Source organism: Callithrix jacchus, chromosome 7 (genome assembly GCF_049354715.1).
Source record: "Callithrix jacchus isolate 240 chromosome 7, calJac240_pri, whole genome shotgun sequence".
NCBI classification, from domain to species: Eukaryota; Metazoa; Chordata; class Mammalia; order Primates; family Cebidae; genus Callithrix; species Callithrix jacchus.
This window is the reverse complement of record NC_133508.1, coordinates 107,283,460-107,296,403: the sequence shown is the minus strand read 5'-3', so window position 1 is coordinate 107,296,403 and position 12,944 is coordinate 107,283,460. Positions and strand designations below refer to the sequence as shown.

At 32.2% G+C, this 12,944-nt stretch overlaps 1 protein-coding gene across 26 annotated transcripts in view; it reads right to left on the bottom strand.

Annotated features, from left to right (window-relative positions):
- LRRC7 (leucine rich repeat containing 7) overlaps positions 1-12,944 on the bottom strand; it is a 597,290-nt gene that overhangs the window by 98,991 nt on the left and 485,355 nt on the right. For 20 of the 26 annotated variants that reach the window (XM_035251839.3, XM_078332210.1, XM_035251845.3 and 17 more), the window contains 4 exons: positions 11,106-11,175; positions 8,787-8,886; positions 6,216-6,340; positions 3,950-4,198 (listed from right to left, as the gene is read on the bottom strand). In XM_035251839.3, coding sequence (XP_035107730.3) covers positions 3,950-4,198; positions 6,216-6,340; positions 8,787-8,886; positions 11,106-11,175 — 544 coding nt within the window. The remainder of the gene's footprint in view (positions 1-3,949; positions 4,199-6,215; positions 6,341-8,786; positions 8,887-11,105; positions 11,176-12,944) is intronic. The other 6 variants (XM_078332216.1, XM_078332223.1, XM_035251849.3 and 3 more) reach the window with 1 other exon arrangement.

Below are 12,944 nucleotides of genomic sequence, written 5' to 3'. Positions count from 1 at the left end.
ACCCCCACCCCACACACCCTTGTAATTAATGGGATGTAAGAAACTATGATGGTGATATAGATCTGAAAATTATGAATACGAATTCAAACACTTTTGCCCATCTGCAGTTTTAGCAAATCCACCAACTGTGTTATTGTTATTCTTCTCAGGATTTTGTCTTCCTTATGGCTCATTTTTTTCTCATCAAATACTGGAATTGGACTTCACTAGATGATTTCTAACATTCCTTTTAATATTAAAAATATAAAATTATTATTCCAGTAACTATTTGGAAAACAAATGAAAAAACCAGATAATTTTGTTAATGTAAGTGTTGTTTAAATGTAGTTTAATCTCTTTAAACTTCCAAATAAATAAGGATGACATTGATAATATATAGAAATATAGCTACAAAAATATAACCTAACAAAGTTAGAATTTACAGAAAAAAAGTATAAGTTGTAGACTGTAATATAAATAAATCCCAGGGTACTTAATTTGTAATGTATTCTTAAATAAACATGAAAGAATAATATGACTACTAGACAAAGTCCATTGGGATGCATGCATTCTTAGATCTGTTGTTTAAATTGGTATTAAAATGTTAATCACAAATTAAGTTTGATTTTTAAATTATATCATTAAACTTGTTTAAAAGTACTCGACATCAAAGCGCTAGGAGTAAAAAAAAATTACATTAAAATGTAAATTGTAGAATGCTATGACTATCATGCCAATTAAGAACATTTTATTTTTTTATAACCAGCTATATGTGAATAAAAAATAAGCAAAAGTAGGGCATTGAATTAAAATTCTATGCAACTTAAAAAATCCCCAACATTAAACCTAGACTTATAAATTGAATAAAAAAGGCAAAAGAAATGTGAAGTATTCCCCCTTAATTGAATTAAATACTTCACTGAATAATGTAATATATTTTTTGTTGATGCTATGTCCCATCTGACACAATTAGATCACTATTTGCGATGGTACTAATATTTTCTGGTTATTTTATTTTATTTAGTTTTATTTTTATTTCTATTTTTGAGATGGAGTTTCACTCTTGTTGCCCAGGCTGGAGTACAATGGTGCAATCTTGGCTCACTGCAACCTCTGCCTCCCAGGTTCAAGCAATTCTCCTGCCTCAGCCTCCCGAGTAGCTGGGATTACAGGCATGTGCCACCACACTCGGCTAATTTTGTATTTTTGGTAGAGATGGGGTTTCTCCATGTTGGTCAGGCTGGTCTCAAACTCCCTACCTCAGGTGATCTGCCCACTTCAACCTCCCAAAGTGCTGGGATTACAGGTGTGAGCCACTGTGCCTGGCCTGGTTATTTTATAAACAAGCACATACAATATTTTAATCACATTACCAGAATATGTTTGAAAATTTTATTTCAATATTTAAATATAGGAATAGATTTGCTGTGCAACAAGTGCAGCTTACCTACACACCTCTTCCAGAGACTTGAAAGGGGCCCTATTATTTATATAGTCATTCTTTTCCTGAAAGAGGACCCTCCTTAAATTGAGGAAGTTCCAGGTCTTATGAAGCTCGGGTTTGTTTCACTTAAAACATAAGCTCCTTGCTTCTCATTTACTAGCCTATTAGCTAGTAATGAGTCAGTAGATTTAAATTTAAGACACAGACTGATTCCCAACTAGCTATCATCCACTAATCTTTCTGTTGTTTCTACGCATGTAAAATGAAAATGATAATATCTTTCCTATGTGCTTGGGTTAATCTGGAGCTAAAATGTGAAAAATGTGAAGGTTCTTTGAAAATCTGTAAATTCTGTGCAGAGATTAGATACTATTTCTAATGTCACATTTTACTTAATGTATTTTAAATATCTGGATTCCATTAGTGATCTAGACACTACTCTGAATATGTCTAAACATAACATCTGTAACTGTCTGGATCTTTTTTCAATTATACATAGCAATAGTTATCATTTATTCAGTATCTACCATGTGCCAGCCACCATGTTAAATGTTTGATAGGGATATTTAATTTATTATTAGTTATTTACATGAACATTTATTATTAGTTCTATAGGTTTAAATATTAATATTTATATACTAAATAATACATGATTAATAACTATTATATATATCATTATAATAAAATCACACTTAAGTTTCACAACCCATTGCAGAAGCTGTGGTCACTTTACAGAATGAAAACTGTGGCTCAGACCATGTAAGTAACTTGTCTAGGATTACATAGCTAGTGGATGCAATACTCTAACTTAGGTCTTTTGGCTCCCATGCTTATGCTACCCAAGTGTTACTTAGCTCAGAGATATTCCCTTGTATGGGTGCAGCACATATTTGTGCAATATTGTGGAAGAAATGCTGTAAGCCTAAAATGTGAATTTCTCTGAGTTAAATAGCGAAATAAAAATATTTTTTAAAAAAACTAAGTAACAATATTTTATAGTTTTTTTAAGATGAAAATGTATTTTATAATTGTATTATGTTTGTAAGCTCTATGCAAGCATGTTTTATGCCCATTTATAGATTGCTTTGCTTTATTTTTCAATGGATATATGCAGTGCATCAGAAATGAATAAACATGATTATAAACTCAGTTATACTAACAGTTTCATATATCTAAATAGATAGAGTATAAATATTCCCTTATTCCAATTTGAGATAAAAAAATATAAATTCATTTATTATACACATAGGTGGGAAAATAAATTATATTCTTGAGAACTGTTGTGTTTATCACTCACTATAAAGTATTTGCTCACTTTACATATACATTTTATTAAAATATAAGATTTTAAAAAAATTACTTGAATTTTGAAAACCAGAAATTTTTCACAGCATTCTTCATATCTTAGATCTAAGTAAAGTGCAGTAAATGCAAATAGCAGCTGCAAGATGTTGGAGACCCCCAAAAATAGCAATAAAGAATTACCTAAGGTTAATAGCCAGGGCATTGGAGCATTTAGAAATGATACCTTGAATTCACACAGAACTATGTTTTTTATACTTTATAATATATTATATAATATAATATATTATATTTCACACCACGATTAAATTCTAATTTGATTTGATTGTAAATTCCAGTAAGAGAAATAATAGTTGATACTTTGATCATTGACTGTTAAATATTATATTACTCTGAGAATTAAGTGGACTGTTTTTCAAAGAAAAGAAACTTATAGCAGTTTTAGTTAGGAAAATGCATTCTCAGCTTGCCTTATATTGTAGCAAAAATATAAGACAATGGACAACTATCTAGTCCATTACATGTGGATAGTAAAGTTTATAAGACATGCAGTGTTTTTCATATTCTAGTAAGACACATTTCCCCTCCCACCTCTTAAAACACCCAACCATAGAGATAAGGAAGCCCTATTTGCCACAATTCCCAATTCAATCTTCTCTTACAGGAATTCATGTGATCTGTGTCTTCAAATTAAAAGAAATTGACGCTTTTCAGCAGATGTCTACCTTTGTACTTAAATGCCACTCTCAGCAAATCTCAATTTAAATCTCATGCTATTTTAAGAATTAAGGTTTAGCTATTTAATTTTCCCCAGAATTCACAGTATAAAAAATGTGCATATATGTGGAGGGGACAATTTAGAATGTATCAATAGTGTCGTCAACATTCTGCCCAACTATTGGTATTCCCACACTTTAAATGAAAGAGAAAAATAAAATAAAATAAAATAAAATGAAAATAAAGCACCCAACTAAAAAAAACATGCCAGATAGCCCACCAATAGGCACCTCACATTGATATTCCCTCCCTTCTGACTTAGTCCTCCCCGCCCCATTGCAAATGTCAATAAACAAAAGGTTAAATTGAGATCAAACACTGGCAATTTGAAGGTTTCCATGTGATCATCATTTCTTAACCCAAATCATGCAGAACATACCCCATAAACCACTGTTCCAAGGTTGCCTCTACATGGGAGATTCTCCTACCCCAGACACCTAGGCCTACCTGTCTGCCACTTAGAGAGGGAAGAGTGGTGGATTGTGCTGCAACTGGCAATGGAGTACACATGCTCCTTTCCTGCTGGAGGCCACTTATACAACCCCATGCCAGCTGTGGGTCATTCTGGGGGACGGGCATATCTTGGATCTGCTGATCACACCTGGCCCATGGTGTGCAGCAATCGCCAGACAGTCTGGCAGGTTGGAGAGTAATCCCACGCTGGCCCCTTTCCCAGGGGGCTTGGCAGGAGAGATCCTGTGGGAGAAGGAATCTCCATTTTCTGGGAGAAAGAGGAGCACTGTAGCAATACTTTCACTTTATCATTTTTCTACTCTCAGTTTTTTCTTTCACTCTGAGTTATGCACTTAAAACAATAATCATAAAATTAGTTTTAAATCCATGTATAAAACAGTACTAATTTTATATGACTGCTAAAGGGTCACAATTTCTTCACACAATGCAGCATTCATACTACACTGTACAGACTGTAAGTAGGGCATTATACTCTAGTCCATTTGAAGTTGAAAGCATAAGTCAATGATTCCTTTTTGAATTTCATGTAAATTAAAGATAAAATGGTGCTAAATTTAATGTACATGTAATGAACCAGAAAAGTGTGATTGATTTAGTGTAAGATTACAATATATTCTATTCATCATACTTCCATGATGATTTATTTAGAAGTTTGTTTGTGCTCTAATTTGTCCAATAGCCAATGGCATTGGAAATATTCAAATTAGTTAAAACTGAGTAGTTAGATATTTTGAAACGTTTTGTTAATACATAAATAAACCAAATGTAAATAAATACAGAGAAAAAAAACACTCTAAAGTATAATGAACCTACTCTGATTATAAACAAACTTGAACACATAACACACAAACAGGGCTTCTAAATAATTGTTAGCATTTACTGTATTTTATGTTTTCATTGACACATAGAGTATTAAATGCACTTTCTTCTTGAATTCTTTGAATACAGAATTTCAGGAAGAAGCATGTAATGTTTGTTAATTCAATGAAATCTAAAAATGAATCAGAATTCTGGTATAGAATGCATCATCCATTGGTTCTGGATTTAACGCATGAAATCCTTAAAAGAACAGAACTGTTCTGAAGGTTGGTTTGTTTTTAGTTTAGCATTATTTTTTCTAGGAATTCACAAGTTCAAAAAGATGTCTCTTTGGTTGTTAGACAGCACTAATCAACTATCCAGAGACATTTTTTTAAAAACCCAAATCTTTAACAAAATTGTTATTTCAGATTTGGGAATCCATTTTGGGTTCTCTGTAATGATATTGGTAGGCCTTGCCAGTGAGTGCTCATGTGCTGATTTAATAAATAAAGATTAGAAAGTGTGGAGAGGACAGAGAAGAATACAACATACAATCTAGCTTTATTAATAGAGCATATATGCAATTATAAAGGAAATTAGTCACTAAGAGTGAGAGCTGTTAGTAGCCATGATAGAATAAGTACACATACAATATTATAGAAAGTAAATGAGAGATTCAAGATGTTGCCATTACAACATGAAATCTAATGTTGATAAAATCTAAATCAATTCTGATGATAATTAAAAATTTAAGAATGGAGAAATACAGATTTTAAAATTCAATCTTGTTACTTGACTTAGTAGTCCCCGTAAAAGATCTTTAAAAATATGCTTTGAGGTGAAAAATACAAGTTACGTTCCCTAAGGAACATCACCTGCCATTAGGCACTAACCTGCTTTAAAACTTGTCCTCACATTTAAGGAAACTCATAAATTCTTCTTGAATAGCCCAAGGACACAGAGCCTTTCAGAGATTTTAATGCCAATGTAACATATTAATCTGCTGGCCCTTCCTGAAATGTTTATTTTGGCCTCATTCAGTCTGCATGATGCCTTGCTCAGTGATTTAAAAAAAACAAAACAAAATAAAACAAAAAAAATTGTAGTGTGCAGTGTGTCAGCAATTAAATAAAGTGCTTAGATGAAGTGTGTCAAACAGATTTATTTTCTACTTTCTCTCAGCTTGAATCTCTCTCATGCAATTGTTCTGTTGGATGAGGTGGCATTTCAAATTTGCTCACTCAGATTTGGGACATTAGTCTCATTCTGAAGCACACCAATGCTTCCAGAATTACCAGCCCAGGGTGCTGTAATAAAAGGTATCACCATGAGACTTGAAGAGGTTATCTGACTTTGTCCCAAAATCTATCTGAATAAGAAAAATAGACAAACAAAATGATAAGGAGAAGAAAGAGGAAACAAAAGCTAAAAGGTTCACCTTAACTTTCCCAGCATTTTCGTCGTCTTCCTTTTTGTCTTCAAATTCAAAGGCTACAGTCATGCGTTGTTGTCTCTGTTCTTCCCACAGTGTAGGGTTAAAGCTGTCACTGTCTGACTGGAAATCTACAGTTAGATTCCAAAGTATTATTGCTTTTTTAAAAAATGATTTTACACAGAGTATTTAATACACTGCAAAAATGGTGATAGATACTACAAACAAATACAAAAATAAAGAAGAAAGAAATAAAGAAAAAAAGGAAGAGAAAGAAGGAAAGAGAAAAGAATACAATTCCCATGATATTTATTACACGATCTTTTGTAATCTGAACTCAAATTTAGCATTCCTAAGCACTCAGGATTGGAATATTTTCTAGTGTAGGAAATGGGCTCCCCAAAGGACAATAAAAATACAGAGAGTTGGACTGACCATTTTAAAGCGTTATCTGTTTCAATCCTTACAACAGTGCGATGGTACTTCCAATCTCATCTTTATTTTACTCATGAGTTTTAAGGGACTTGCTCAAAGTGTTAAGAGACTTCTCAGCCCAGCATGCTGGGCTGGTATTTCTGTTTAAATAGAAACCTTATTTGTAACTGCTAAACTCTATCAAAATTTCTTCTATAAAAGTTACCACGTAACATTGACTTTGCAATAAAGTGTCTAAGATTGTAACCTTTTCTTTTTATTACAGGTGCATTGAGAGGAGCTTGTTTTTATGGTAGAGAACATGAAAATTTAGTCTGTTTCAATTAGCTTAAATATGTCAAATTAACAGGGAAATGGCTTATAGATCTTCAATTTACAAAAAAATGTTGGCTAATGATGGTATCCTCTTTGCAACATTATGGCAAAGATCACATGAAAATGCAATAGAAGTTCTTAGTTAAGGCTAAATTCTTTTCCGAAGGAAGTCCTTTATCATATATCTCTGTTGCAAGGGATTCTGAAAACTCGTTTATTACACTCCTGCCTGGAAAACCAAAGGATAACTTGGTTTAAGTTCAAGGAAACTTTTCAATTACCAACCTTTCTTTTCTCAAAGAAAAAACAAAAACAAAAATAAACCCAATTAGGCTAATTTCTTAACACTACATCTCACCTAACTCAATCTACAAATTAGAGATTCAATCTGTGAGACTGGATCTCAGAAATGACCAGTGAATATGAGATACTTTTCATTTTCCACTAATTATTTTAAAGTTAAATATTTTGATGACGTTGAGCTATTAAAATGAAAATATAAGTAAAGCTTCATGAATATAACATAATCCTTAAAGATGTCTCTTATAAAATATGTAAACATGGTGGCTTTTATCAATTGAAAAGATTAATTTTATTGACTTCTAAAAATGCATATTAAAACACTCTTTTCTTTTCCTACATCTGTAAGGCAAAATTTGAATAAAAATATCCTAAAATATTCCAGAATGACTCACTTGCATTTGGAGGTCAAAGACTAAAGTCATTTATTATAATTATCCCTGAAAATAAGAACTACATAAACAAATAGTTTCTTATACAAGTTGGCCTCATTCACATGATTTGGGTAGATTTAATCCATGGCTAGATTAAAGTGAGTTTACTCACCAAGAATTATTGTTACTCTATAACTGTAGAAAATGTGCATATGAGCTTGTGCTGCCTTGGGCTAAGGAGCCTATGCTAAGTTTCAAACAGCAAAGGATGAAGCTCTTTTTTTTTGAGATGGAGTTTTTGCTCTTTTTGCCCAGGTGCTATCTTGGCTCACTGGAACTTCTGCCTCCCAGGTACAAGTGATTCTCCTGTCTCAGCCTCCCAAGTAGCTTGGATTACAGGCATGCGCCACCATGCCCGGCTAATTTTTTGTATTTAGTAGAGATGAGTTTCACTGTCTTAGTCAGGCTGGTCGACGACTCCTGATCTCAGGTGATCCATCTGCCTAGGCCTCCCAAAGTGCTGGGATTATAGGTGTCTACCACTGCACCAGGCCTAGGAGGAAGCTCTTTTAACCTTTTTTATGGATAATGTGATCACAGAAGAGAATATGTAATTACTGGAAAAAGATTTAGGGACATTGTTTAAGGAAACTTAACTTGAAAAAGAAAGAATGGTCTTATTTGCAAGTATCTCTTTATGGTTGACTTAGACCATGAAATAATTTGAGACTGGAGATTACCGGACTAGATGTTTTAATTGTGTTCATGCAATAAGTGAACACAGCAAATAAACCAGTTCATTGAAACTTCCTTAAGATCTGACTGCTCTTAGCTCATTTCAATGCTGGGCACCTCATTTACTTTACTAGTCATGTATCTTGCAATCCATAAAGAAAAATAGTTGCTCTTAAAAATCAACATTATTTTTATGTAAGACACAAAGAGGAAGAGTTTTATCTTGGAAGCTTACCTAAAAAAGAGGAGAAAATAAGACTTATGCTTAACGTATATCCCAAATGATATTTGTGTGTCACATAATTATCTTTATAGCCTTGCCCATGAGCCAGTATTCCTGGCCAGAGATCAGAATAAAATTAGTCTTTTCTATCCATAATCATTATAAGTAGAGAAGAAATTTCTACTGACAGTTTACCTTCATCACCACGAGGCTGCTGGGGAAACATGTAGTTAGTCAATACCCTTTGCTTTGTTTCTGGATGGGCTTCTGTTTGTAAAGGGATAAGGGCTTTGGACTAGAAGCAAAGAACATATAAATTAGATTAATACAATTATAAATATAAAGAATATTTATTTGCATAACAGTCAATAGTCTGGCCTCACCCAGATAAATGAATGTTGGAAAAAATAAGTGAAAAAACAAAGTAATAAAATAAGAAATTACAACATGAAATAATACTATTACTGAGGAATATTTTCATATTCTAAGATTTTCATAATAAGGTTTTCTTCTTCTTTAGTATACTCTTTTAAAAACTTACCAACACCTATTCAACTGAGCAATGTCAGATTTAATCCTGAAGAGTTCAAAATGTGTTAAATTGTTTCAACTAAGTAAGCTTTTGGTATGGTTCTATATGCCTATTCATTTTCATGGATTGTTGCCCTAGAAAAACAAATGGAATTTCCTATCAAATTAATGCTATGCAAGATCATCTATGAACTTAATTAGGTTAAAACAGTATTCATTTATTTATAAGAGATATTTTTATAGCCAGGGTCCACTTTATAGATAAGCAACTGTACTTGTACTTGATATATTATACTGACCTCTGTTCATATTTCATCCTGTTATTAATTTGATTTCAGAAATACTAATTTTGAAGGAGTATTGTAGAGCTCTGATATTCAATGCCAAAATATATTGGAAATGATATTATCTAATATGCTAAAAATCTGCTTATTTAATGAGATTAATAGGAGTGAAACACAAAGGGGATTTGTGATATCAGTTTGTCTCATGAAACTGAGTCATACCCACACTATAATACTGTTCTAAATAAAAGTTAAATGATACAGTCACTGCTCTGTGCATTCTCCCACAAGAATAATAAATTATATTGTTTTTTTTCCACAATACAATATGTGGAATACACTATGCCATTAGCATAGTTCACATTGATTTCAGAAATAATTTATTTATGATGATACATTGATGCCTTGAAGAATTGATTTATTTTTGATAAGATTTGAATTGGAATTACTAATTTTTGACTCAGTAGATGGAATCAAATGCTGTAATTACTGTAGGAACACAAACAATATTCTTACATTTACCATTTTACAATTTGTAAAGATTATTTTAAATTTTCCACAAAAGAGTACAATGACTACCGGACAATTCACTTACCAGTAATGCTACTGTTATGCTCAGAAAATAATGATGAGCTAAATTCAAGATGAATTGTTTTCATTTGGCCATTCATATTTGGGGATAGGTGTTTCAAAATTTAAGGATCACAGGAAAAAAAGATGACTAATAAACTACATCAAAATTGTCTATCATTAGTTCTTTTGTAGTCAGATTAGATACCTTCAATGGTTTCTTGTTATTTTCCAGTTAATAAAATTATTTACTAATGCAGTATTACTGATTCAATTAAAATCAATTTTCAAGAGGATAAAAAATAATATCAAAACAGTGTTACAGAAAATACTAATAGTTGTCAAAAAGACATTGCGATACTGCAATTTTTTTCTTTTTTTGAGATGGAGTCCCACTCTGTCACCCAGGCTGGAGTGCAGTGGTATGATCTTGACTCACTGCACCCTGTGCCTCCCAGGTTCAAGTGATCCTCCTGCCTCAGCCTCCCGAGTAGCTGGGATTATGGGTGCATGCCACCGTGCCAGGCATATTTTGTATGTTTAGTAGAGACAGGGTTTCACCATGTTGGTCAGGCTGGTCTTGAACTCCTGACCTCAAGTGATCTGCCCACCTTGGCCTTCCAAAGTGCTAAGATTACAGGTGTGAGCCACTGCACCCGGCCTGATATTGCAAATTTCTTGAATGAAGCTTTTGAATTAAGTCAATTATAATTAAAAGGATAAGAAGAAAAAGGAACATAGAATATAATAATTCCCTGTTGTGGGAATTGTGGTAATGATTTCTTATTCTTTACCTTCAGAGATATAGTTAAAGTACATTCTCTAAGGACATACCTGTATCACCTAGAGCTTAAAAAGCTATAAAAATCATCATTTTGTGTATTAGATCTCAGAGAATGAAGTAGATGTTAGATAGAAGTATTTAAAGAGGATGGGGCTTATAGTTACTGTTTTGACTTCAGCAATGTTTGAGTTGCTATGTTTACAAAAATCTTTCTTTCAGGGGATTAAAAAAATTACATTTTGTAGTGGTTGTCAAAGGTATCTATTGGGAATAAATTAGTAATTCAAAATTTCAATTATAGTTCATTTTAATAAACAAAATAAATAAGGCAATAAAACCTTTTACCTGATTGTCAGAAAGCCACAAAGCTGCAAGCTCTTTAAGTTTGGTAAATGAGAATGGTAAATTCTTCAATCTGCAAAAACACAAAAAAGTCTAATAGCATGGGTAAAGACAGATAAATGTTCATTTCTAAGAATTATTTAAAATAATCTGACTTGTTGGTTTCATTCTTTTTTTGAATCATTTTTCCATTGAGCTGCCTGAACAATATTTTAAAAAATGAAAACCTCCTATTTACAACCCTTCAAATACTTCTCATTGTATCTGAATAAAAATAAAAAATTGTTAACATGTATGGTTAGAGCTTAAAAGGTCTGGCCCCTAAAAACCCTCCAGAATTTTCTCTGCAACTCTTTTCCTGACTCAGTTCCCTCAGCACAACTGGGCTCTCTCAGTATGCTCTTTTCTCTGGAATACTCTCTCCCATACTTCACTTTACTGAATCTCACATATCCATTCATTCTTAGCTTAAATGCCATTTTCTCAAAGAGGCTTTTCTTGACTCCTCATTTAAATTACTTCCCTCAATCTGGTTTCAAAGCACCTTGTATTTTCCTTCATGGAACATATTGCAGTTTTTAATTATTCATTTATATCTGTGATTATTTGCTTACTCTTTTCTATCCCTTCAAAACTGTAGGGGCAAAGGGCCATGCCTGTTTTACTACTCAAAGAATGTATAGCTCCCAATATTATGTCAACCTTCAAGAAGCATGTTCTTTTGCCTTTCATGAAATGTGTAGTAGCTATTCAAAGGGGTAATCTTGAAAAAAAAATAGTACTTCTGAGATGTATAGCTTGATATTAGCCTTGGTTTTCAATCAAAATTATATATTTAGCTTTGGCTTCAGCCTTTCGAGGGCCAAAGTACTTCACAGTATCTGATATCTTTCAAACTATGCATGATCACATGGTTTACCATCAAAGCTAGTTAGCAAAGGGAGTAGTACAAACAAGGCATGCCAATGAGACTTATTACTAACTTCTGAACATTCATTTTTGAATATGGATAAATATTTTAGATATAATATAGAATAAAAATGTCCTTGTCTTTAACATGTTAGAATTCTATCAGCCAATTGAGAAATAAATTTATTTTGATAATGGAAGTGGGCAATCTTACAATAATTAAAAATCAACTTTAGAGTTAATTTTGTGTGCAAAAGCATTTAAACACTTCTTATAAATCTAATAAATATGAAAAGAGACTGAAAGGCAATACAAATCTTAAAACTGTGTATTATATAGATAACCTTTAAGAAAAATATAATAATCTTTCTGAGCTAATGCTTATAAAATATAAACAAGAATATAAATAACATATATTAAATTATTTTACAATTCTTTTTCATATAATTGTTATGCTATTTATAACTTTAAGCCAAATTACTTATAAAATCTATTTCTAACTAAAAGTTATTTAAATTCACTTAAGCCATAAATTATGAAGTAAGATCTTATTGGGAGAGTTTTTCACATCATATGTGATATATTAAAGCAGAATATCAAGTCTGCTGCATTGAAATTACATGAGTGCAGAACTATCCAGAATCACGTAAACAACATCCATGATATCATCATCAATCCAGTCATATGTGTAGAATATGAAAAAACTGCTAGAAAAGGACAAGGTACCTTTGTTTTTCTTTGCTCTTCTAGTGACCTCTATTGCAAGTGAGCCCCTATTTGGTAACATACATGTGCAATACATTGACAAGGCAGAGGAATCATTGTTCCTAACTATAATATCAAACTTTAAAAATCTATCATATTTTAAATATAAGATTATAATAATCATTACTTTCAGATGACATTTCTTTTTTAATCTTTTTTCCAAACACT